We start from the raw sequence: 26,719 nt of genomic DNA, 5'->3' as shown, positions 1-26,719 counted from the left end.
AGAGGAACAGGTGTGTGTGTGTATATATTGTATTTGCTTCAGTACAGCTGCGTTTATGTCATTTAATATGCAATAATCCATAGGCTACAGCTCCTTCTTATTGAGATTAAAGATGTAGCCCAGTACCACCACTGCCAAGCAGACGTCCCACGGGCAGTGCTGGCTTGTTTCTCAATTCTTGCGCCCTCTCACCCTGTTTTCCTGGACTGTTTCTTCATTCTTGCATCTTCTGAGGGAAAAACAGCTCTAAGAAAGCATCCTGGCACAAGAATGCCACTATTGCAGATACCACGACACAGAAAGTAGGCTAATTCAATACATTTCACAAAGATCCGCAGAACATCACAACAAGGAGCCTATGACTCATGTTATTTATTGATTAAAGCATTCATTTAGTGTATTGATTAATACAGCTGTATTAACTCATCACAGTTATACTTCAGTTATACAGAGATGCATGCATGACCTGGGATCACAGAAGGGCATGATCTGGGATCACGGAGGGGCATGATCTGGGATCACGGAGGGGCATGATCTGGGATCACAGAAGGGCATGATCTGGGATCACGGAGGGGCATGATCTGGGATCACGGAAGGGCATGATCTGAGATCAAGGATGGGCATGATCTGGGATCATGGAGGGGCATGATCTGGGATCACTCTTTCTTATTTTCCTTCCTGCCCTCTGCTGTTTCCTCTCCATCCCTGACATCGCCGCATATCTCTAGCACAGCTTGGTTGAAGTCCTCTGATTGGTCTGCAAACACGTAGTGGCCCGCCCCTCTGATGACCTAAGACAAATCGAGAATGGAAACCTTGTTGATGTCCTGTAAAAACACACAGCACTTTCAGGCACTACCAACGCACTCACAATAATGTCTGTCCGTGAATTGGGCCTCATCTCTCTAATAGCTTGTCCTGATTGGCCATCGATGCAGGAACGGGACCCGCAGATAATGGAGATAGGAATCATGGGATCGATCATTCCCACGCGTTGCATCATGGGTCGTCGGGGCCATCCATATGGGATTGTCATGCTCTTAAATGCAGTCTCACCACTTCCAAAATAAAAGTTTTAAACAGGTATGTGACTAAGTCTCGGTATTTGAGGGTGCTCGTATGCTATGCAAGAATTTTAAACAGGGTTTGTGCCATTGCAATAAAATTAGACTTTGTGTTAGCACAAACAGCAAATACTGCTGTCTAAGTCTAACTGGATAAAACATGTTTGGGTACCTGGGTGTCTGGACATTTAGATGGTAAATGTAGTCAAGCACTGTGTCATCCTGGAACAGAGAGGAGTATTTCTGCTTGAAGTCTGACCTGAGAGCTTGCAGCAATAAAGGACCTGAGAGAGAGAGAGAGAGAGAGAGAATGAAAATAAGGCCTCATGTTGATTAAGCCAGTGTTATGGCATAAGCTGTGTTTAATGCATTCCTCTGTCCCTCAGTTACTGTGTCTGAACATCCTTAGGACTCTACGGGGCTTGCAGGACGTCTCAGAGCTGTGTCCTTACCCAGAGGGCCGGCCACTCTGAGCAGAGCGAGAGGGTTGAAAGGATTCAGAGCAGTGCCCAGAGCTTTGATCCACATGGGGACCTGGCCCTCTGACCCCAGGACATCAGGCCTTTCTGGGAAACCCCATGGCTCCACCAGCACAATGTGCTTCACCCTGCAGCAAGCAAAGACACACACACACACACACACACACACACACACACACACACACACAGGAGGCATGATGGAAAACATACAGAAGTCAATGGGAGGTTAACAGACCGAAATACCATTCGGACCAATTCTAAGCCTGCTTCTTTACATATAGTAAGCATATTAAATGTGGTCAGCATTCAGTTGTCTTTTGAACAGTGCCAGTTAACAGCAGAGCCTTAACAACATTACAACAATGGACTGTATTACAACAGTATCGAAAGCTTTGTAATGCTACATTAATTGCACAATAACACTGCATGCAAGTGCAATGGCATTAGAAAAAAATCAACCTCACTAACCTGTGGGGATATATCAGCGTGTAGGCCACAGAGACATACCCGCCCAGATTGTGGCCCAACAGAATCATAAGCTCCACCCCCACTGCCTCCCTCCACTCCTCCAGCGATTGGACGAATTGCTCTTCTGCTTCCTGGGAGTGGCTGCGTGCGATTGGTCGGCTGCTACGGCCGAAGCCTAAGAGGTCCAGGGCGTACACGGGTCTCTTGCTCTGGGCCAAGGCAGTCAGGTTCTTCACCCACAGTCCCACTCCACCACCGAACCCATGCAGCAGCACCAAAGGGACCTCGGAGCCCCCGTCCCTGGACGCCTGTGAGGCTGGTCGGGCGCGAGGGTCTCCTAAGTTCTTAGTTTCATTGAAGCCAAGAGTCCAGATGTAGTTGCCGTTGGAGATAGGCACATGTCCTTGAGTAAACTGCATTTGGACAGCTGACAATAAGAATAAGTGGTGAGCTTACATTGGCAGTATGTTTCATTCTGTGCATCATCATGTGGTTTTGGGGTTTTCCTGAGCACTGATCTACAGTACTGAAGTATTACAGAATCCCCTCCTCTGGAGTCACTGGATGCAATCACACATATGCTGGACAAGTAGTGAGTAGACGAAAACCCACAAAAGCAGAGAGACTTACGCTGAAGGATTCGGTCCTCTGCATGTTTAAGACGGGAGGGTGAAGTGGGGCACCAGGATGGGAGCCATGCAGAGGACCATGAGGACCTAACACACACACACACACACACACACACACACACACACACACACACACACACACACACACACACACACACACACACACACACACACACATACACACACACACATTTTTATGCACAACTAATTTTCAAAATCTGTTACAAAAAATTTCAGCATTCAATGCCGTGTAATATAATTATTATAACACAAGAGTCGTTTAATAACAGCTACATCTTACAGTGTTGGAACACAAGCACACCAGAACACTCCCATACACACACACACACACACACACACACACACACCTTCCTTACCTCTGGTTGTTTGTTGTGAAACTCTGCAGGTCTGCAGAGCAGGTCTGCCCATAGCCTGGCTGTGCTGTCATCACTGCTGGAGCATTATTGAAAACGTATTACAATGTGGAAAGAGGCGGATCATGGTAGACAACAGATGTACCTCTCACCCACTCTCTGTAAGTCAAAGGTCCACTGCACTACAACAGCTGAGCTCATTATCCACACATTTCTGATCGGAGTCAGTTAAGCTATAATGGCGGGTACAATAAGTCGGGAAATCTTAAGGTTATAGATATAATTAATAAAAATGTTACTGTTGTTTTATCATTATAGTCTGTAAGTGCACTACAGAAATGGTGGTAGACATCCTATTCTCCATCTTTATGACAAGATCCTCCTGTATTCATTAAATATGTCCTCCAGGGCTACAGCTGCACTCCTCACGGTCCTCTCGTCTTACCCTTCAGGACTCAGCAGTTCGGAGTTTGGTAGCTGACTGGGCTAATATAGCACTTATCTGAATGTGCAAAAATATAAAGAAAAGAAAATAAAGAAAAACCAGTGGAGATACACATAAGTATCTCCATGGGGGCAGTCATGGCCTGGTGGTAGGGAACTGGCCTTGTGACCGGAGGGTCGTGGGATCGATTCCCAGACCTGAGGCCATGACTGAGGTGCCCTTGTGCAAGGCACCTAACCCCAACTGCTGCCCACCGCTCTGGGCACGTGTGATCCACAGCCCCCTAGTAATCACTAGTGTGTGTGTGTGTTTTAACTGCACAGATGGGTAAAAAGCGGAGGACAAATTTCGATTGGGGTGAAAAATCACAATTGACAAAAATATGGCACATTTACTTTTGTTTTTACATTTAGGTAAACCACAAATCATGTTCACTAATACCAAATCATGTTTATTAATACCAAATCATATGTTTTAATACCTCAAAGAGAAGCTATTCTGCTATTTCATTTCCTTGGGTGTGTTTCCTCTTACATGTTTTTTTCTGAGGTATGACTTGTCTAGGTAACATAAAACAGGAAGATGATAAATCCTGCACCTAACATCCGGAGTCATGCAACAGGCTTGGCTAGGATGTATTAACCAACCAACAACCATGATCTAATAATACCTACACAATACTGGACAAGATAGATTTCACACACCCTATGCACACACTAGTTGCTTGAACAGAACACAGCAGCAGCTACAATCTGATACTGGCTCGACAAGGATCCAGAAGCACAGCGCACTATGTTCATGGTCCATTGCCTCAACTGCCAAGTACTCAGACCACCAAACAAACCTGGACTGACCTTCAAAACAAAGTGACATGGACACACACAATACCTTGCAAGCTTTTCCTTGGGGTCATCAGGAAGGCACCTCCCTTCGTTGGTGTTTCGATGAATTGAGCCCCCAACACCTCCAGAAGGCTCATCAGTGGAGTCTGGCGTCCCAGACCCACCCCCCTCCAAGCTCACAATGTAGCCCATCGCAAAATTACCAACAACCCTGCCACCCGACGGCTATCGGAAAAGCCAAGTGACAATCCTACCCATATCTCAACATCACACCCACCAAACAATTTATCTCTTCAAGTACTATCCTTACCCCACCTACCCTCAGCCCTTCTTAGCCACACCCACTGACTAGATCTCTCAGCTACCTCTGACAACTCCTTTACCACTGCTCTCATCACACAGCCTCTAAATCCAAACTCAGCCAGTAGTCTTGTGGCAGACTTCGCCACGAAACCCCTAGCCCCTACCTCTACAGGTCTAATATATGCTCGCCAGCCCTGCCCTCTTACCTCAGCCACCAAACCTGCATACTTCAACCTTTTCCTTTCATATGCTGCATCAACTTCGTCCTCAAATGGAACAGTTAGCTCTATGAAATACACTATCCTCTTACTTTCAGAGTACAACACAACATCTGGCCTCAAGTTTGTGACAACAATACACTCTGGAACCTGCAATTTACAGCCTACATCAACCAACAGTTTCCAATCTCTTGCATCAGCCCACTTATCGCCAACTTTTGAAACCTGTGCTGGCTCCTTGCTATGCTGCCCCTCACACACAAACCTAATTACTCTATTGGAACTAGCAACTGGCATGCCACTAACTTCCAACCGCTTCTTATCAAGTGCACCTGCCAGTGATTTAAGTACCTGATTATGCCTCCATGTATAACGTCCCTGTGACAAACTCACCTTGCATGCCGACAGGATGTGCTTCAATGTACCACTTCCTGCACATAGCTTACAAGTTGGATCCTCACCTAACCACTGCCCAAGGTTTTGTGGAGTTGGAAGCACATCATAAGTAGCTCCCACAAGAAACTTTATACGACTCGCATCCAATGCCCACAACTCTCGCCAGGTGATTCTCCTCTTCTCTACACTTTCCCATTTCATCCACTGACCCTGCTTACTCTGTCCTGCAGCTTTTGCCCGTCTTACTTCCTCCTCCTGCTCTCGAATAAAACCAGTCACCATTCGTCTTCTCTCAGGAGATGTGGCCTTGCTGAATGCCCTCCATGTATCACCTGACCCTAGTCCTGCCCTACCATTTTGCACCTGCCCTACAACATCTCTATGCTCCAATGCCCTCTTTGCTGCCTGAGTTGCCTCTTGGGAACTCCACTTTCTTCCTGTACGTGTTCATTACCCAGATGCAGAGTTCTTATTTTTACACAATATTTAGCAATATGCAAATTATCAAAGATACTTTTGATATCTTGTGCTATTTGACTGTACCATACTGCAATATTACACCAATAATGATTTTAAATGACCCCAAGAGCATCAGGTTATGGCTAAATGAACGTGGGACTAGAAATTTGTACTTATGCTTCCTAACGAAAGAAATATACAGCTACTGTGTTACTCTGTGTGCATATGAGTGTATAAGAGTATGAGTATATAAGTATATATGAGTGTATAAGAGTATTTGACTGTATAAGTGTATATGAGTTTATACATTTATACGAGTGTGTAAGTGTATATGAGTGTATAAGAGTATACAAGTGTATAAGTGTATGTGAGTGTATAAGAGGACTTGGGCCGTTACTATTCAACCTATATATGCTTCCGCTACCACATATCATTAATAAACATGGTATTAGTTATCATCAATATGCAGATGACACTCAACTTTACATTTCTCTAGAACCTAAGGCCCTAAAATCAATTTGCTCACTGTTTGACTGCATAGATGATATACAGACATGGATGTCTGACAATTTTCTGCAATTAAATAAACAGAAGACAGAGGTTCTTGTTCTTGGCAGTGATTCACAAAGGAATGATGTCCAGACCTATTTAAATAAAATGAATCTGAATGCCAGACAATGTGTTAAGAACCTGGGCGTCACCTTTGATAATGAGCTCAGCTTCAAATCACACATCATGACTACATGCAAGACAGCTTATTTTCACCTTCGAAACATTGCTAAGGTCCGGGATATGCTCACTCCTGCTGACAGTGAAAAACTTGTCCATGCATTTATCACATCAAGGCTAGATTATTGTAACGCTGTTCTATCTGCTCTTCCAAAGAGCTCTATTTCGCACCTACAGCGAGTTCAGAACGCGGCTGCAAGGGTTCTGACCCGCAGGAGAAAGAGAGATCATATTACACCTGCACTCCACTCACTGCACTGGTTACCTGTCAGCTTTAGGATAGATTTTAAGGTTCTAGTCATGGTTTTTAAATGTCTTCATGGTCTTGCCCCTCTTTACCTCAGTGAAATGATGGTTAGATATGTTCCAGTCAGGTCTCTGAGGTCTTCAAACAGTAATCTGCTGGTGATTCCTAGATGCCGATTAAAGATTGGCGAGGGTGCTTTTAGCCACTATGGCCCAAAGCTCTGGAATTCTCTTCCTGAAGAGCTCAGATGCATTTCATCCCTGAATAGTTTCAAGAACAGTCTCAAAACTTTTCTGTTTAGATCTGCTTTTAGTTAAGAAATTCTAGTCTATTATTTTATAATTTGTCACTTTATTTAATTATTTCTTTTTACCTTTAATTTTAATATTTTATTTTTATCTTCTTATATTTACTTATCTTAATTAGTTTTATTTACTTTACTTTTTTATTATATTGTTTACTTTACTTTTTACATTTTATGTTATTTTACTTTAATTTCTTTAACATTTTCTTTTTGTCTTCTTTTTATGTTTCTTTTATTTATACTGTAAAGCACTTTGAGTTGCATGTATGTATGAAAGGTGCTATATAAATAAAGATTATTATTATTATTATAAGAGTCTATACGAGTATAAGAGTGTGTAAGTGTATATGAGTGTATAAGCATATGCGAGTGTATAAGAGTATATAAGTGTTTAAGTGTATGCAAGTTGCAAGGAGTCAAGAGGAAGAAGAGACCCTACACCCACAATTCTCTCCCTTTATAACCGACACCCACAATCCTCTCCCTTTATATCCTACACCCACAATCCTCTCCCTTTAAACCCTACACACACACACACACACACACACACACACACACACACACACACACACACACACACACAAACATTTCCCTTTAAACCCTACACCCACAACCCTCTCCCTTTATATCCTACACCCACAATCCTCTCCCTTTTTACACTACACCCACAATCCTCTCCCTTTATACCCGACACCCACAATCCTCTCCCTTTATACCCTGCACCCACAATCATCTCCCTTTAAACACTACACACACAATCCTCTCCCTTTTTACCCGAAACCCACAATCCTCTCCCTTTATACCCCACACCCAAAATTATTTCCCTTTTATACCTCTAGCATATCAAAGGGACAGCAACTACAAAAATCAGGTTACCCAATGGAAATCAGGTTGATTCAACATTTACATTCACATGTAGTAATAGATTTGCATACAGATTGCATTTCCACACAGGACCTTCACCTTTGGGATAAAGTCAACAAACTTTCTCAGTGAGGGATGTAACTCTTACCCTGTAGCATAACCTTTCTCACTACACAACATGCTGCAAAATGAGACTAAACATGCCACACAAACACACTGATATAACAAAAATACAAATGGTCAGTTTTATCCCATTGCTATGGGAACCTCTTGAGGTAACCCACCATTTGTTGCCCCCCATGGTTTTATGGAGGAGCACCAGATCCTGCATCCCCCACGGGAACACATCTCACCACTCCTACAAGTGGATGCGACTGGATAAGTGTGTACGAGTGTATCAGTAAGCGTACACGTTTACGAGTGTATAAGTGATAAGTAATTAATTCTCTAGTTTTCTTTCAAAACCACAGTATGCTGCAAATCTCTCCATTACAGCTGTGGCAGGAGGCAGGTACAGATACAGAGACTTTGTATTTGTATTGAATTAAATACCTTTATTTTCCAGTATTCCTTGTTACTTTGACAGGTTGAGGAGGAGGTCACACACACATACACACACATATATACAGAGATGTATAGTAACAAAGTAGAACTACTTCACTACTGTACTTAAGTACTAAAATTCTGTATCTGTACTTTACTGGAGTATTGTTTTTTTCTTCCACTTTTACTTCACCACATATTTTCCATTAGTTTGATGCTTTTACTTCGTTACAATTATAAACATGTTAGATGGCGCTGTCACCGGGTCAAGTGATCAGACTGTCTCATGAGAAAACTGCATGCTCCGGTCGCGTCCCTCCTCTGCTGCTACCTTCACTCAACACTTGAGCCTCGTAATCTAGGTTCACTTGACGTGTCGTGACCAGAGACCATATATGGCAGGCCGTTTTACCATAAAATGGGCTTCACCCCACTAACATTACAGATATCTGTAACTACATTACGGATATCTGTATATTTAATTTAAGATATCTCTATATTTTAACTAGGCAAAATGTCAATTTGAGATATCTCCAATTACATTCTGACTAGTATAAATTGCATAATATTCACCGTTGATTTGTATGGATGTGACGGCAGGGTGAGCGAAATAAAATGGAAGCGATCTCGCCAAGTCTCGGGGGAAAAAGGATGGTTTAATATAGAAAGTGCACAAACCAAAAACCCATGACATGATCCGAAATAAGGATATAATGACCAGCGGTCAACTGGTACAAAGACAAGACATATATAGACAAACAAACGACCCTCAGGTGAAACGGATCACGGGCTCCACCCCCCTGAGTGACGCACACAACGCAACAATACAACAACAACAACCGCTGTGGACGGAGGCGACCGGTAGGAGGCCGCCGTACCGTGACAATGGAGGCTGAATTACGGATGTGTGACTCTTAAAATGACGAATCCAGTGACGTCATTTTAGATATCTTAAAAGCCATTTTGATCCGTCAAAATGAAATTAAAGATATCTTGAATTGTTCTTCTTAGGTAGAATGTAAATGTAGATATCTTGATTTGTCATTCCGGATCGTCAAATTGTAATTGTTACTAGTCAAAACTAATATTTAGATATCCAGAATGTAATTACAGATAATCAGACGAAGTCCATTTTATGTTAAAACGGCCTTCCATAGACCGTATATATAAACGGTGTCTGGTCGCGACTGGCGCAAGGGCCCGCGCGGCAAAATGACGCAATCGCGGTGGCTCCGCCCACGCGCGTTGGTTGCGTCGCGAGGTCGTGCACCTCTCGATTTTTGTGCATGCGAAATTAGGCGGAATTCATGCACTTGTACGGCACTTTCAAGGTCCATTTTCAACATTTTTCAGCGCCTTCAGCTTAATTTACATATTTATGCAAATACACATATGAATCAGAATCAGAATCAGGTTTATTGGCCAAGTGTGTTCGCACACACAAGGAATTTGTTTCCGGCTGTTCGTGTGTCCCGTGCGCTAACAGTTTACAGATATTTTACATATAACTTGCACACAATACACAATATACAGAAAAACGAGTATACACTGTATACATAGTCTAAGGGCATTACAGTGTGCTTTAAAGTGGTCACATAATAATATGAAAACAGTATACATATTAAATAGCAGTGCAACAATAGCAGTGTAAACATGAATGATCATGAATAAGGTACAATAGTACAATAATCTTTTCGTGCTGATTAATAATTTGCCCATTTTATAGTGTAGTGTTTTTATAGGGTAAGGGCATTTATTGAGGGTAAACGCAGGGCAGTAGGCTCACCCTTAGAACCTGATTGTTGGATTTTACATCCAAAATACACCTCGTTTTCTCAGATAAATTAAGAATCACTTGTACTTCTGCATCTAACCTACGAAGTAGCGGGACATAGGTTATCTGTTTTTTGTGTACGAAGTGTTTTTGAAGTTGCTACTTGTTTTTACATACAGAACACTTGTATTTGTGGCCTTTGACAGCTTTGATTTGTAATATAAAAAAATTTGTATATAAAAAAATGATAATCTAACTGACTGCTTTTTAAAATTAATACAAAACACAATACTTGTACTTTTTACTTTCAGTACTTGAGTAATAAATTTTAGAATAAACTACTTGCAATACTTAAGTACAAAAAATGCTGAACACTTTGTACTTCCACTCAAGTAAAGTTTTTAAAGAACACTTCAACTTCTACTCAAGTCACTTGTACTTTTACTCAAGTATGGGTCTCTAATACTTTATACATGTCTGCATATTCACACACACACACACACACGACCACTTGGCCTACTGGAGTTATGTTTTCAATATCTAAACACTGTGACAAAATACATTGCAACACTGATAACAGAAAGATTATGATCTCAAATGACATGCAAGAAAATGAACAATTCATTTCCACAGACGCTGCATGATTTTGGGCATGATGGTGTCTGGTGTAACTGACAGATAAAAGTCCTGCTAGAAGCACAGAGATCTGCAGCAGTGAAAGACCATATGAGGCACATTGGTGAGTCCATCTATACCAGGGGTGTCAAACATACCCTTAATAAATGTTTATCTGAGTAAAAGTCTTGTTGAAATTGCACATACTTTTCCTAAAAAGTAATAGTAAAATTGTTCATAATATATTTAGTAAAAGGATAATTCGTTTCATATAAAGATTTTTATAATTTACTTCTTTGCACTACTACATGAAGAAAAAGTAGACTTATTGTTAGTTCCATGTAATTTTGCAATGTGTTTAATGGTCTGGTGCCCTTGAGATCCGATTAAGTTGTATGCGGCCCCCAGACCAAAAGTATACGATACTTTGGAATACAGCAGGTAGAATGTGTTTTGAAATGTTTGTTTATTGTTTCGTTTTTATTTATAGTAAGTGTGCACATTTACAACGTTATGACGATGCTCTTTATCTGTCTCTGTCTAACACACACACACACACACACACACACACGAACATGCAAACTAACATTTTTTTAATGTTTCACTTTTTTTTTTTTATCTCAGACATAGAGATGAGTGCAACTGTGGTTTTGTTCCTTGTCTTTCTTCCTGGACTTTGTGCTTCCAGAGGTAGATATAAGCTATATCCCAGTAATGAATACCTCCTTATTCTCTGCATGTTGTTTCCTAAGTCACTCTGAGGTATTTTTCCAGCACTAATATTTCTTCATTTTCCTGAACAGAAAATGTTGCATTTGGAGCCAAAGCAGTGCAATCGTCTACATACAATTACTTAGGAGAGGCTATGAATGCTGTTGATGGCAACAGTAATTCAGATTATATGCAAGGTTCATGCACTCACACTGACCCTGAGAGAAATCCCTGGTGGAGGGTGGAATTGCCTGGCACCTACAGAGTAGACATGGTAACCATCACCAACCGTGGTGATTGTTGTGAAGAGCGGATCAATGGAGCTCAGATTCGCATTGGCAACAGCCTTGAGAATAATGGCAACAACAATCATCTGTGAGAGACTTTTCATTCGCATACATTTGAGTATTTAAGGCCCTCCTGAAAGTGCTCAATCACCATCTCTGTTTTGATTGCATCTACAGAGCTGCCACCATTGAATCCCTCCCGCGTGGTGCGACAGGAACGTACAAGTTTGCCCCCGTTAAAGGACGATTTGTTAACATTGTCATTCCTGGAAGAGGAAAAATACTCACACTGTGTGAGGTAAAGGTGTTTTCAGGTAAGAATGTGAGGGGACATTAGAATTGTGCACCAATTGTGCCTACATCTAAACCTTTGAAATGAAAACATATTCAAACTTCTTTTTATTTATTTATTTTTCAAATATGTGTTCAGATATTATACACAAATTTTTTTAAGTATAATTAGCACCGGTACCAAAAATGTAATAAAAAAATACCCAACTCTAGTCAGATTAAATATGAGGAATTCATCTTTATAGTGTATGTTCCTTTAATTAAAAGCAGTATTGTTAAAACCTCATTTATTTTAAAGATTACTTTGTTAATTGTGGGGTTTTTTGCAGTCTGTCCTGTTTGATATATAAAGCTAGCCATTGTGCTCAGATCATTTTGAGTGCTAACATTTGTCTTCTATCATAAATGCAACCACGATTAAAGATACTTTGCTAACATGTTAAATGTTCAACCCAGCTATGGTGTGCCAAGTGATATTAGTTTGGTATCAGTTCTCTGTGGTGATGTAGGCAATTGTTCAAAGCAATGGATATTCATACTAAATGCTAGTTTCAGAACAGTACTGCTTCCTAACCAAACTGTTTGGCTATGATACTGATGAGAGCAACCTACATAAACCATCAGATTGACCAGCCACTCTTACAGTTTAAACTTAACCTAATATAAATTGAATATGCTCACATAAGAGGTCTAACTAATTTAACTTCATTAAAATTAAAGGAAATGTAATGCAGCATAACCCACATTACAGAATGATTTCATGTTGATTTTCAGTTTCATGCTATTACATTTTTCCACCCGAGAGGGCATCAGTTTCACAAAAGTGCAGCTTTAATTGTACCATGCAATGCACCTGTCTGGATGTCCGTCATGTTTCTGTAGTGGTTTAGCCAGATTTCTCCTTTAAAATCTTGCCTGCACCAGTGTGTATGAGCCAAGCTTATAATCGTTAACGAAATCAAACAAAAAAACGAAAACTGATATTGAAAAAACATTTTCGTTCACTGAAACATGTCTAGAAAACTAACTAAAACGTTCTGAAATTATAGATGATACCCTTCGTTTTCATGTTTTTTTTCAGTTCATTTATAAGTCTTGTGGACTGATATGAAATCGATTTTAGTTTATATTATCTGGCAGATAATCTAAACTAAGTTTTATATTAGCTGGCAGAAGCGTACGGCACCTCATGGTCCGTCACGTCTCTTGTTTAGAGCTCCTGCTCGCCGTGCTAGCCTGCAAAATTACCACAACAAAAGTTGGGAGAAAACGGCAAGTCCTGTATGGGATTATTTAATATGACTACGAGGAAGACTACATGTCTTGTAGTGGAAACAGGTGATAAAATATATGGAGTAGTTCTCAAGAGGAAAACACCCTCTCAAAGCTCACACAAGAGGGCTAACTGTCAGTATCTTGGCAAGCTAGCCTCTGAGAAGCACCATCCCGGCTAGGTAACACCGGGAAGGAGAACCGTAATGGACCGTCTTCACCAGTGATCAAATAGCTGCTGGTTAGTTAATATGCAGAAAAACCGCGAGCGGGTGGATGCACTAGTTAATGTGTTGAGACTGGATGTCAACACGACTGTGTGACTCGATTGCCTTCAAAAAGTTTGGCTTTTCACACGAACCAAAATAGGGTTACGCTCCTATGTTCGTGTCAGTCCTAAAATATTCAAGGACCTTCAAGGACGGTTGTCTTTTATGCCTGTTTTCAAAAACTTTCCAGGGCCTTGAACTTATTTTTTCAGATTCACAAACTTTCAAGGATTTCAAGGACCTGTGGGAACCCTGGGTGTGACATAAAGCAGAAGCACAGATGTTGACCTAAGTCACTCTGAGGTGTATTTCCAGCACTAATATTTCTTCATTTTCCTGAACAGAAAATGTTGCATTTGGAGCCAAAGCAGTGCAATCATCTACATACAATTACTTAGGAGAGGCTATGAATGCTGTTGATGGCAACAGTAATTCAGATTATATGCAAGATTCATGCACTCACACTGACCCTGAGAGAGATCCCTGGTGGAGGGTGGAGTTGCCTGGCACCTACAGAGTAGGCATGGTAACCATCACCAACCGTGGTGATTGTTGTGAAGAGCGGATTAATGGAGCTGAGATTCGCATTGGCAACAGCCTTGAGAATAATGGCAACAACAATCGTCTGTAAGAGACTTTTCATTCGCATACATTTGAGTATTTAAGGCCCTCCTGAAAGTGCTCAATCACCCTTTCACCATCTGTTTTGATTGCATCTACAGAGCTGCCACCATTGAATCCCTCCCGCGTGGTGGGACAGGAACGTACAAGTTTGCCCCCGTTAAAGGACGATTTGTTAACATTATCATTCCTGGAAAAAGAAAAATACTCACACTGTGTGAGGTAAAGGTGTTTGCAGGTAAGAATGTGAGGGGACTTTAGGATTGCCTACCAACATCCAATACCAACATGGCAGCAATTTGATTGTTAGCAGTAGGCTACTTACTGGACCAAGACCGAAACATTTCCTTGTCTCATTTTTGGTGCCAGTGAAATTGAAGGGGAATAGCTAAAAAAGCGTACATGATTTTTCACATACACCCCCCCCCCCCCCACCACCCAGTTGATTTGACAAAAAGTTTGGAATCCCAATTTTGCTTCTTTAGTTTAGAAAAAAGCTGCTAACATCAGTACTAACAAACACTGGAGTTCAGCAGCAACAATAAGAGCCATTGTAAATAAGTTACATGTGCACATATGTCACTCAACCTGCTCAACCTACAGTACATCGCTGCCCTTAAAGGAGAAGCTTTTATTCACTCTTACAGTGAGGTGTAATTATTAACACCTGGATGTATTATGTGTGGGTTGACAGAGGTTTATGGGTATATATTTATGAAGGCTGCTTGGGATTCTGTTGACTTCTGATGTTTATTAGCAAATGTTGGCAGTTAGCAGTCAAATTTGGACTCTATCTTCCTTGGCCATTCAATCGCATCTTGAGTAAGTGGACAACCATATAAAGTGCAATTTAAATGCCTCACTCAGTTGAAATGTTAGCCCTCTGATTCTCCAGAACAGACACTGCGGGTAACCGAAGCATTACTGCACGTCCTTTGCCATCTCTAGTTAGCATCACACTTGGTCTGACGGCAGCACACCCCTACTACCACCAACTCTGCCCTTTATCAACGAAAGTGCCCTTTTGAAACTTCGGTTTAAAAACAAATTAATATTATTAACATTTTACTGAGGTCAGTTTGAATTTATCTTTTGAAAACCTGAGCGATTTAAAAACAATGCCCTGAAATGAGCCACCACCTCACACACCCGACCTCTCTCTTCCTTTAACACCAGATGCGCTACAGCAGCAGTTCAGTTCAGCAAGTGGAAGGAAGCATCTTCAGCAAAGCCAGCACAGATAGACTTCTTCTCCCGTGCCCCACCAGCCAGGTAACATACACATCAAATAAAATCGTACCGTTTGCCCTATAAGCCCAACGTGAAATCATTTTGTTGTGCAGTAAAATGTCTCATACAGCACTATTTTTAGCCGACACCTGATAAACTATTTGCTCTAGCCCAAATCAATGATAGATAACGTGAGGACGACCACATACAAATTATTAAGGTAGTTTGCAAATCTATGTGTTAAGCTGAACGTTTTCTGTTGTATAGGTTTTGTTAGGCAACATAAATTAACACATTCATTTGTGAAAGAAGAAACGGGAAGTTCCCCATTACCCGTGAAAAATGCCCATCTGCATTCCTGTAATGACAACACTCAGTAGCCTATAACTCCTTCTCCTACTTTACGGTCTTTTACTGTGTTAATTGTAGGCCTATATTGATTTACTAATTGCAGCACAATGCCAAGAAAGGAGAGGCTGAAAATAAAAAAAGTAAAGGAGCTTTAACAATGACTGTATATAGTTAATATTGGATATGGATTTTATCAGTTGGTGGTATGACTTTTTTCCACTGAAAACTCGCATTTAGAGAATGTTACAAATAAAAGTCAAATTTCATTCAACATGTGCGTGTAATTTTTTAATAATGAAGTGTTCCACGTGCGCTAAAAAGTGCACATTTCCCCCCCCTGAGCACTTGCCCCCCAAAATGTCTGTACACGCCACTGCTGAGCATTATAATCCCCATTTGTATCTTTCTGGTTTGACTTGGCTAGTTAATCATTTCTTCTCTTTGGGTTTCCCTTTAGGTACTGCTCGGGATTAGAGAGCAAGGATCCTATTATGTGTAGGGTCTGCAGTTCCTCTACGCTATTCCGGCATCTTCAGTCCAGACTGTGTTGTCTAATAAAAACCCTCATACTGCCATCTGCACATGTCTACCTCTGTGTCATGTACCCTGCTATATCTATATCTAACTCCAGCAGTGGGGAACCGTCAGGGCCCTCTACGCCCTCTCAGAGGGCCTAAATATTCTTAAAACATAAATATATATAATAAAATTTATCCAATTTTTAAAAATCTATTTACAGTTTGACAACATCTAGACAATTACAAAAAATATAAGCAAATAAATTATTCAACCGTGTCTATTCAATCTGTGTTGGAAGGTGAGGGGTTAAGTGGAAGTCTGTGAGCCTGTGTCTCCCCCTATCAGCACTGTGATGCCTCCCTAGAATGGTGGTGATTGGTGGTCCCGCTGTTTGTTTACAGAGGGCCAGGCAGTTATAATTCAGCGCAATACCAGTTTCAAATGACAGTAAGATTGACCAATCATATCTTCCCTCTTAGTGGGTGGGCTTAACTGTATGATAATTTCGGTCGCTGTGACAACGCTAGCTAGCGTTAGTGTACCACCGCTAGCTAGTTTCAGTTAATTCCTTTGATGCCCTCGTGCGTGTTGTTTACATATTCCACTTCCGAGGAACGCGTATGGAGTGATTTTTGTTTCAAAAGTTCCACAGAAGCAAAAGTAAATCTGCAGGCAAAATTCTTAGCATCAAGAGCAGAATGTATATGTTATGAATGCAAAACAGAAAAAAATATATCAAAAGTATATTTTTTAAATATAATTTGAAACTTATTTTCGTATGCATTTTGACAAGTTTTTGGTTCCATTGTTTTAGTTTTTTGGATTTTCCCAGTAAGTTCTGGGACATCGAGTGATTGTGGCGATGAGGGTGAGGAAGGAGACCACCCCTGGCTCTACCTAGAGACAATGTTTGCGTTTTCCAGAGTGAAAGACAATTCCTATATGATGAAGTGCCTACTCCTAAAGAGTGTGAACTATTGGCCTTCAAAAATTCACCTTCAAACTTGAAGAAACTGTTGAGATAATGGGTTTTTGCTTAGCAGTAACATTAGCAACAATATATTTTCCTTACCAGTAAACTTGATATTAAAGCTAGATATGAATGTTGCATAAGGTGCATTAAGATAGAAAAGTATATTCATATTCATTTTGGGGGGCATTACAAGAGTTAAGCAGCATATTAGTGTGCTCTCTGGAAAAGACAAACAGGATGTTCCACAGAATGTGTTAATAACTGTGCTAGTTCACAGAATATGTTTTAAGTTGAAAACAGGTCGTCAGCATCTGCGAGATGGAGCCAGAGAACAAAATGCAAAACAGTAGGAAGGTCAGATCAAGTGCACTGGGGGCAGAGTGGCTGACATGTAGTCTATTTTGAGAAATAGGCAGACAAATTTTCAGACATAGGGAGATTCCATCGCAGAGTAGCAAAGGTGGGGGCTTATACTCAGATCATACTATAAAGTACAGGTGGAAAAATGTGTTTCAGAGACCTGCACCCAAAGCTACAGAGTAGGGTAGTGAGGCTTTTGTGTATTCTCTCAAGAGCGCTCTGTGTTTTTATTTGCTTTTTTTTTTTTTAATGGCCCACCTCCACCCCCCCCCTCCCCCCATCTTTGGAGGACAACTTTGTTTTTATGTACAGTTCAAATGACAATTATAACAAATATAACAATATGCAAAGTGATAATTATTGGGGTTAGGTGGACCAAGAAAAGAGGGGGAGAGAAAGAATAAAAAGGGAAAAGACAGAAGGGCAGGAGAAAAAATTATATAATTTATATATATATATATATATATATATATATATATATATATATATATATATATATATATAAACACAACCAGCTCGAATGACCACAGCAAAGTAAAGCAGAAAGTGTACCCAAGACATTTAGCACAAATGACGTGATGTATGTGTGAGTGTGTGTTTATGTGTAACCTAGTTGTGCAACATAGGATAAATGTACGGAATGTACTTACCAGCAAGGATAGAAAGCTGCGACAACATTCCCCCAGAGGCCAGAGGTAAGCAGAGAAAGACCCGGGAATCCCACCCGCCCTTGGCTGTGGAGCCCCAGGGCAGCACTTCCCAGTGACCCTCGCATGCCCGCCCCCACAGGCGGGAGAGTGAGAACCCCGGACCGCGCCCCCACAGCCAAGGAGTGCAGGTCCCGGGGAACCAGAGGAAACAGAGCCTCCCCCAGGATATACCCACACATACACCCCAATATATACACACATACCCATATGTTCCCCCCAACATGTACTCATTCACCTACCTGTATAAAAAGATAGGACAAAGACACACATACCTCCAAACCAACACACCCTCCGCGGCGGGGGCAAATGGCTGGACCAGCAAGGATCGGTAGTAGTTTCCAGGACGCCACCAGCCCGGCCCCGTGCCTGCGACCCACCCCCGCCCCGGCAGGGAGCAGGAAATGGGTGAAGGAAGGCCTTCCCACCCCTCCACCCCCAGTGCTGTGTTGTGTGTAGGTGTTGGTGTATATGTATGTGTGGTAGTGTGTGATACTATGGTGCTGTTAAAATTGAGGGGACAGGTGTTGGGACCAACGTGGACAAAGCCCCGGCCCACTGGCCAGTGTTCGTCCACACCGTCCCCTCAAAGGCCCTCAATGTCTAAGGTGCAGTAAAAAACTGAGGGACAGACAGTGGTGAGGAGACGGGTGAACCATGGCAGCAGGCCCACCTCGTCAACCTCTGGTTACACGCCTGCCCCCCAGGATCCTAAATGTATAAGGACTGTGTGCGTGCGTGTATATGTGTGGGGAGTGGGTGGGTGGAAATGCGTAGGTCCAGAGGAAATGGTCCTCTGGAAGAGGAGAGCCAGCTAGCTGGCTCATTGAGCACCGAGCTTCACTGCCCCACCAGTGGTGGACAGTAACTAAGTAAATGTAATTTGTTACTGTACTTAAGTAACATTTCCATGTATCTGTACTTTACTCAAGTACTTTTATTTGGTAAGACTTTATACTTTTACTTCACTACATTTCAAAGCGAAAATTTGTACTTTTCACTTCGTTACATTTACAGAAACATCTCGTTCCTTTTTCATTTTTAAATCAACGTTTAATAAAATACCGAAAGGTAAAAGTGTACCATGTCACAGACTATAACCAATCAGCGCTCAGTAAGAGATTAAGATTTGTACGCTAAATGGCTGAGTATCTGACATGGCTGCAACAGATGTCTTCCCCCAACACCCCTGGCCTTATTTAGCCGAAGTGTTTGTATTCCTCGAAAAGAAGAATTATTCATATTCCTCCTATGCATTCCGAAGAACACATCGCTGTCATCATTTATGAACTCGCTGTCAAACTTGAAAAAACACATCGAAGTAAGTTCACCATTAGATTAGTAGGTTTATATACCCCGGTTAATTATATCACATTGAAGTACACTACATTTAACAGATGCTTTTATCCAAAGCAGTGTGCTAGTACCCGAATTGCAATCTGTGGAGATGCTAAGCGCCAGTTTAACACAGGAGACTCCCACATCAAACCTTAAAGCCGGGGACACATACACGCGAATTTGGCCAAGCGAAGCGAACTTCGCAATTTATTCCTGTGAGGGAGGCGAAGGCAAGTAAATATGAGCGAAGCAAAATTATTAAAATTATTATTAAAATTATTATCAGGCTTGGGGGGCGGGGCGGCGGCATGTGTGTAAAATGTTGGCGGGGGGTGGGGGTGGCAGCGAGTGTAAATTGTTGGACACAAATTAAGTATTATGTCACGATCGATCGCCAGTGGTTGGCGCCACAGCGAACTAGTAACTCATTGAATCATAGATGTAGATCAGAGGTAAATAAACTAGATTTTTTTTCAGTGTGAGAAATCGGATGTATGTGAAGTGTAGTGCGAGTGAAAACGGTCTCTGGTAAAGACAGTCAATGCGTGTGTCTCACGCTCATTGCGTGAGAGTTGGCAACTCTGATTATTATTATATTAATTATTCGGCCAAGTTTAATATTATGAGTTCAGTAGCTTCTAGCTTCCCTGTCCCGCCATGTGGTGGACAACATAGAACCTTAGAAAAAGTCCCCCAAGTTAGGACTGAAGTGGCCGGTTCGAAATTACTGTTTGGTGGTGAATTATGTTTTCATATTAAACGGTTTGTCCACTTGTCTACCTTTCTAGTGTGAATTATTAATATGGATAAAGTTTGGAGATGAATGTTGTGAGGATAATATAGGCTAGTTTTGTGTATTTTGTGTTTGCTAGGCAAATGTAAGGCACTGTTTCCTGTTCACTTTTTGATCGAGTAGGCCTAGGGGTTTTGATGTGACGCTAAGAAAAAAAAGGTTTTTACTTTTACTTTTAATACTTAAGTATTTTTGAAAGCAGATACTTTTGTACTTCTACTCAAGTAAAAAATTGAGGTGAATACTTTTACTTTTACTTGAGTAATATTCAATGCAAGGTAACTGTACTTTTACTCAAGTACATAATTGGTGTACTTCGTCCACCACTGTGCCCCACCGACTCGAGGCAGGGAGCGGTCGACCCGGGGAGACCGGGCGGGGAGCTCCCTCCGTCACCGCATCCAAGCCCAGATCCCCACCGCCCCCACCACAGAGAACAGCCGGTCTGGACATCCACATACACCTAAACACATATTCTCTATCGCATACATATACACCCACACATTCATCTCTTATATATCTCCACCCACATATACACCCACACACCTTGTCCCATATACACAACACACCTATGTAAGCACCCACAGCCATACCAATCGCACATCAAACGACAGCAGACATCCACAGGATTGAAGACAAGCTGGCCTGAGTCCAGAACCCAGCGCCCCCGGCCCGCCCCAGACACCCCCGACAGCCACCGCCCCACCCCCACCAGCCACGCCCCTCAGAGCCCCAAGGCCCAGACCCGACGCCCCGACACAAGGCCTACATACCCACCCCCCCCAGCAGTGCGCCCGCAGCGGCACAGGCTACCCCGTGCGGGCAGGGCCCCAGCACGGGGTCGGGTGGCCCCAGGCACCGGGCCCCGCCACCTGGCCCCGCAGGGGAGGCCAGCCACCCCCCTTGGGGCCAGCACCTGCTCCCCCCGCACCCCTGGCCCCGCACCCCAGAGCCCAGAGGCAGCGCAATCCAAGGACCCCCCCCCCACCGCCCGCCAGGACAAACACACAAACATCCCAGGTCGGCAGCCCCGGCCCCCCAGCCCAGAAAGTGGCCGGCATGAGCAGTCCCCCCCAGAGTCAACCCGCCAGCCACCAACCGGCCATCCGGGAGTCGTGGCCCCAGCCAGCCTCCCCGACTAGCTAATGGAACTGATCAGTGGGAACCAAAGAGAGTAAAATATTTCAAACTGGTCTTTAGAGGAAGCAGACATTCTCTCCAGACAGATGTGATCGAGTAATAAATTTTTGTAATGAGTAATATGCAGGTCCTTTTTTGCATTCCAATTGATAAGAATGGTTTTCTTGGCGATGCATAGAGCAGTAAGAACTATGTGTGATGTGTTTGCCTCTATAGCCAGTTCACTGACGTCTCCTAGGATGCACAGTCTGGGTGACGTTGGGATGTAGCATTTAAACCACGTGGACAAGTCTACACATACCTTCTGCCAGAATTCCTGGACAGGCCTACAGTCCCATATAGCATGCATATAGTGATCAATTACATTGCCTGTACAGTGGGTGCATATGTTTGACTGTGGTAGGCCCATTTGGAACATCCTTTGTCCTGTATAATGTGTTCTATGAAGGAATTTGTATTGTATAAGTTGTAAGTTGGGACTTTTACTTATTTTGAAAATGTTTGTGCATACGTCTGTTCAAAAATGTTGATCTGGATTAATAGATAGATCTAGTTCCCATTTGGCTATTAAGGGATATTGAATCATCAAATTTTAATAATAATTTATACAGTTTTGATAATAATTTAGGAGTATCTAGATTTAAAAATTCAGTTACCCATGCTGATATTTCTAAATTCAGTTGATTGCGGTTAAATCTCTGTTGAATGATGGATTTAAATTGTTGATATTCAAGAAATCTACTGTTATTTATACCATACTCTGATATAAGTTCCTGAAATGTGACAAAGTTTCCATTTTTAATAATATTGTTACGGAACAGCTCCGGACCCTTCCCTGTGGGCGTGCCGCTATGTTGTCTGCGTGTCGTTATGTCCATGTTTGTACTTCTGTGGGTGTGGGTTGTTTGTGACCGTGTTCGTGGTTACACCTGTGCCTTGTCTCGAGGTCACGTGGGTCTGTGTAATTCACCTATTTAATGTGCGTTAACGCGGTGTCTTGTGCTCGTCTTTGTCTAAAGTTTCGTGTCTGCGTGAGTGTGTCTGTCGTGCTGCTCGTGCTCCACCCGGAGCTTCACATTGTGCCAATAAACGTTGTGTGTTCACCGTCAACGGCGTGGTGCCTGCCTCCTTCACCTCGCCGTCACAAATATGTTCTAAATTTTTTATTCCTTTATCATGCCATGATGTGAAATGTAATACTTTCTTGTTCTGACAGATGTCTGGATTGTTCCAAATGGGTGTTTGCATGGGATGAGTGGAGACCGAGTTAATTTAAGGAATTCCCACCAGGCTGTCAGTGAAGTATTTATACTGAGGCTTTTAAAACAGTCCTGACGCTTAATATTAGGGCTAATGTAAGGGAGGTCTGAGAGTTTTAATTTCCCGCAGAATGCTTGTTCTTGGTCCAACCATGGGCTGTCTATTAAGTCGTATTTGTTCCATTTTAAAATGTACTGTAATCTATTGGCTAAGAAATATTGATAAAAATTTGGTAGTTCTAAGCCACCATTGAGTTTTTGCTTTTGCAAGGTTTTTAGACTTATTCTTGATGGCTTGTTTTTCCATAGGAATTTTGAGATGTTTGAGTCTAAGGATTTAAACCAAGCGGCAGAGGGTTTATTTGGGATTAGTGAGAATAAATAATTGACTTTGGGTAGAACCATCATTTTAATGGTAGCGACTCTCCCTATGAGTGATATAGGTATAGCGTTCCAGCGTGTGAGATCATCTTCTATTGTTTTTAATAGAGGGATATGATTTAACTACTAATTCTAAAAGTTTAGCAGAGACATGTATGCCTAAATATCTAATATTACCTGATTGTAGTGGAGTGGTGGTCGTGTTCTGGAATCTACAATTTATAGGCAAAACTGTTGACTTACCCCAGTTGATGGAGTATTCTGTTATAGAAGAGAAGCTGTCTATAAGTTTGATTGTATTCGGAAGAGAAGCTTGTGTGTTCTGCAGGAAAAGTAATACATCATCTGCGTAGAGACTTATCTTATGATTTGTGGTTCCTGTGTTAATTCCTGTAATATTTGCATTTTGGCGAATTGCTGCTGCTAATGGCTCAATGAAGAGAACGAAAAGTGAGGGTGATAGTGGGCAGCCCTGCCTGGTGCCCCTCTGTAGAGTAAAGCTTTGTGAGGTGTTGTGATTTTTGGGTTTTTGCTTAGCACTAGCATTAGCAACAATATATTTTGCTTACACTTTAAACATAATATAGGAATTAAATGTAACTACTGTTTTAGATGTGTCCGAGCTGTGAACCCTAAGGAGGGCCTTGCGAAATCATGCTGTGTAAGGAGTTTAAACGAGAAGATGATTACTCAAGCAGGAGTGACAGGAAACATATGGACAAGTGATGTCTGTTTGGAGAGGAACACAAATAGAGAAGTCATGTTTGCTTGAATAACAATACCATGTAAGGTATAGAAGAAAATTGTCACGGAACAGCTCCGGACCCCTCCCTGTGGGCGTGTGTCTACGTCGTCTGCGTCTTTCCGTCTGCGTCTGTGGCTCCTCGTGGGTGTGGTTGTGTCTGCGTGTGTTCATCCGTCTCACCTGTGGCCCGTCTCGTAATCACTCGGGGCTCATGTAGTTTGTCTATTTAATGTGCGTTCGCGCAGTGTCGTGTGCTTGTCGTTGTCTTTAGTTTGCACGTTGCATGTGTGTGTGAGTTTGTGTTTTCTGTGCGCGTATTGCGCAACGCAACTTGAATAAAGCAGTGACGTTGGCTGCAAAGCAGGATTCGTGTCTCATCCTTGCTCCTACCCGCCACCGTCACAAAAATCTGAGCGTTTTAGGGGTGGAGAAAATAGTATATAAAGACTGCATGCACACACACTTGTCGGGTCTCTCTGATGTAAATGTTAGAATGTGTGAGATCCCCAGAGATATCTCTGTTTTAATAAAGGCCTTTTTGGTATTGCTATAATTTTGGTATGGTTGTTCCTGCTATCTCCTTTCCATCAAACGAACGCGCTGGGCTAAAGTGGTTGATAGAAGTTTAAAGCCCACAATTGGTGACCTTCCGACGTGATGGGAGGAGATAGATTTTTGGAACACGTCTTCTAAAATACCGTTAGTTCTTCCGAGCCGGCTCAATTAAAGGTAAAGCAGAATACCTGTTACAACAAAATTTCTGCACATTTGTATAATTCCAAATTGTGATGAACTAATGGTGTTTGGTCGATGCTAAATTAAATAGCAATTTTTTTGGTTTGGTTTAAAAGGTAAAATATATGGTTTAAAAGGTAACAAGTAAATAAAGGTAAAATATATGTGTTCTGGACTGGGTTCATTGTAAAGTATTCTATGTGTTATTTACCTTTCTTGCCACTAGGTGTATATAGAATGTGACCGTTAGTTTTGTTTTGTCAGACCAGTTTTGAACACGGAAGATTTAACAGCTTACATATTTGCACTCATCGTCGTGTGAAATCACTGGTAGAAGCATCGTCTGTCAGTATTTTCATGGATATGTTTATGTATAAACATAAGATGTGTATATTTCTGCACAGTTTGTAATTTCATTGAAGTAACCGTTGTTGATCATTTAGCATCTCGCTATTTCATATGTTAAGTTAGTTAGTATCTTGCTAGGCTAGTTCTAGGCTTTATGCTTGAAGTAGATGTACTAGATATGGTAGTAAGTACATATTTTTTGCTGATTGTGTGTCTTATTTTGCTTCTTTATATTAGTTTTCCCCTTTGCATGCTGTTGGTTTGAATAAATTCCCCAAATCCAACTGGTGCGTTGTAGGAGTCATCTGTCTGTCTAATTAAGGAAGGGGAACTCTTTAATGAGGGCAGAACAGTAAAAGACGGACTCCTCTGTGATTTCTACAGCAGTGAGTAAGATATCCTGCCTGTTCTACATCTACTAGTGTCAAGATGTCGGCAACAGGGGAAAAGAAGTATGAAACGAGATCGGGGTGTTCTCACTCATCAAATATAACAAAATCATCAAAGCACTCTGTAAGATCTGCAGCTAGCTTTGCTGCAATAGAAGCACGAGCTAAAGCTGAAGCCGCAAGGGCATTGCATGCGCAGAGGGAAATTGATATTAAATTTAAAAAGGCTCAACTGAAAGTAGAGGAGACGCGTCTCGATGCCACATTGGAGGCTATACAGCAAGAGAAGGAGGCTGATGCTGCTTGTGCCGAAGCTAATGTTTTTGAATCGGCAGTGGATTTGGCAGCTATGGGGGAGCTCACTAGGGTTTATAATGTCGACCAAGGGTCACTCTGTCATTCAGTTGAGAGAACAAAGAAATATGTTCAAGAACAGCGTGCTTATATTAATTCCGACGCAAGCACTGATGACCCAGAGCAGGATGTAAAGGCTGCCTTAACTCCCTCAGCAGCTGCTAACCTCAACTCTGGTGATGATTTCCAGAGACATCACAAGCTACTAAGCCTAAGTGAGACACAACGTCTGTCCGTAAAAGCCACAATGCCAATGGTAACAGCTGCTCATTCAAGGCGGCCGCCAGTGCAATTCACACCGAGAAGTGAAGGAGGTCATGTTGCATCACACCCAGCATCTGAACCAAGGAACCGATGGATGCCCAGGCAAGATACAGGGGATTATAATTATCCACGGAGAGGAGAACCCAGTGCTGACACATCAGTGCTGGGAAGGTTCTTAGCAGAGGTGGGGACTCGAGTTACATGACTTGGACTCGAGTCAGACTCGAGTTATTAATATTAAGACTTTTGACTTGACTTGAAAAAATATTCAGAAACTTAGACTTGACTTGGACTTTTACACCAATAACTTGGGACTTGAACCTGTTTACTTGCAAAGACTTGATTTTTTTTTACCCCAAATCTAAATTTTAAAACGCATATTAATATTTATAAAGTGCACCCCATTAATTTCATTTCCGTCCTTCTGACGCAGACCGGTGTTACACCAGATTCTGTGACCGTCGAGTTTTGTGACCACAGGGGGCGCCATTTCACAGTTTCTGTTCAGAGGCACAAACGCACTTTCTTTACTCGTTTTGTTGGTGTCCACGAGCCAAAATATGACAGATGTTTATATTTACATTTTATTGTCTCTTAATTACATAAATGTACTTAAACAAGATTTACCA

At 41.9% G+C, this 26,719-nt stretch overlaps 2 protein-coding genes across 2 annotated transcripts; one reads left to right on the top strand and one right to left on the bottom strand.

Annotated features, from left to right (window-relative positions):
• Positions 1–77: 77 nt before the first annotated feature.
• On the bottom strand, positions 78–23,716 carry abhd5b (abhydrolase domain containing 5, lysophosphatidic acid acyltransferase b). Its single transcript, XM_076986263.1, has 8 exons — positions 23,499–23,716; positions 3,018–3,090; positions 2,642–2,727; positions 2,012–2,438; positions 1,517–1,671; positions 1,237–1,348; positions 872–1,058; positions 78–791 (listed from the first exon to the last, which is right to left on the bottom strand). The coding sequence occupies exons 2-8, from the start codon at positions 3,086–3,088 to the stop codon at positions 657–659; spliced, it is 1,173 nt and encodes a 390-aa protein (XP_076842378.1). The 5' UTR covers positions 3,089–3,090; positions 23,499–23,716; the 3' UTR covers positions 78–656.
• LOC143486848 (uncharacterized) lies at positions 10,750–16,360 on the top strand. Its single transcript, XM_076986285.1, has 8 exons — positions 10,750–10,877; positions 11,378–11,443; positions 11,557–11,839; positions 11,929–12,065; positions 13,928–14,210; positions 14,306–14,442; positions 15,381–15,476; positions 16,243–16,360. Exons 1-7 carry the CDS (start codon positions 10,865–10,867, stop codon positions 15,446–15,448), a joined length of 987 nt encoding a protein of 328 aa, XP_076842400.1. The 5' UTR covers positions 10,750–10,864; the 3' UTR covers positions 15,449–15,476; positions 16,243–16,360.
• Positions 23,717–26,719: the final 3,003 nt, after the last annotated feature.

Source organism: Brachyhypopomus gauderio, chromosome 2 (genome assembly GCF_052324685.1).
Source record: "Brachyhypopomus gauderio isolate BG-103 chromosome 2, BGAUD_0.2, whole genome shotgun sequence".
NCBI classification, from domain to species: domain Eukaryota; kingdom Metazoa; phylum Chordata; class Actinopteri; order Gymnotiformes; family Hypopomidae; genus Brachyhypopomus; species Brachyhypopomus gauderio.
Note: the sequence above shows the minus strand (reverse complement) of the source record. Positions and strands in the feature narration are given on the sequence as shown.

Excerpts from the sequence above, each read along its gene's own strand:
- abhd5b (XM_076986263.1), bottom strand. The coding sequence starts at position 3,088 with ATGACAGCACAGCCAGGCTATGGGCAGACCTGCTCTGCAGACCTGCAG. Across the intron at positions 1,672-2,011 it reads ACGCTGATATATCCCCACAG|GGTGAAGCACATTGTGCTGG; the intron begins GTTAGTGAGGTT and ends TGCTTGCTGCAG. Across the intron at positions 792-871 it reads ATTCACGGACAGACATTATT|GTCATCAGAGGGGCGGGCCA; the intron begins GTGAGTGCGTTG and ends GATTTGTCTTAG.
- LOC143486848 (XM_076986285.1), top strand. Across the intron at positions 12,066-13,927 it reads TGAGGTAAAGGTGTTTTCAG|AAAATGTTGCATTTGGAGCC; the intron begins GTAAGAATGTGA and ends TTTCCTGAACAG. Across the intron at positions 14,211-14,305 it reads AATGGCAACAACAATCGTCT|AGCTGCCACCATTGAATCCC; the intron begins GTAAGAGACTTT and ends TTGCATCTACAG.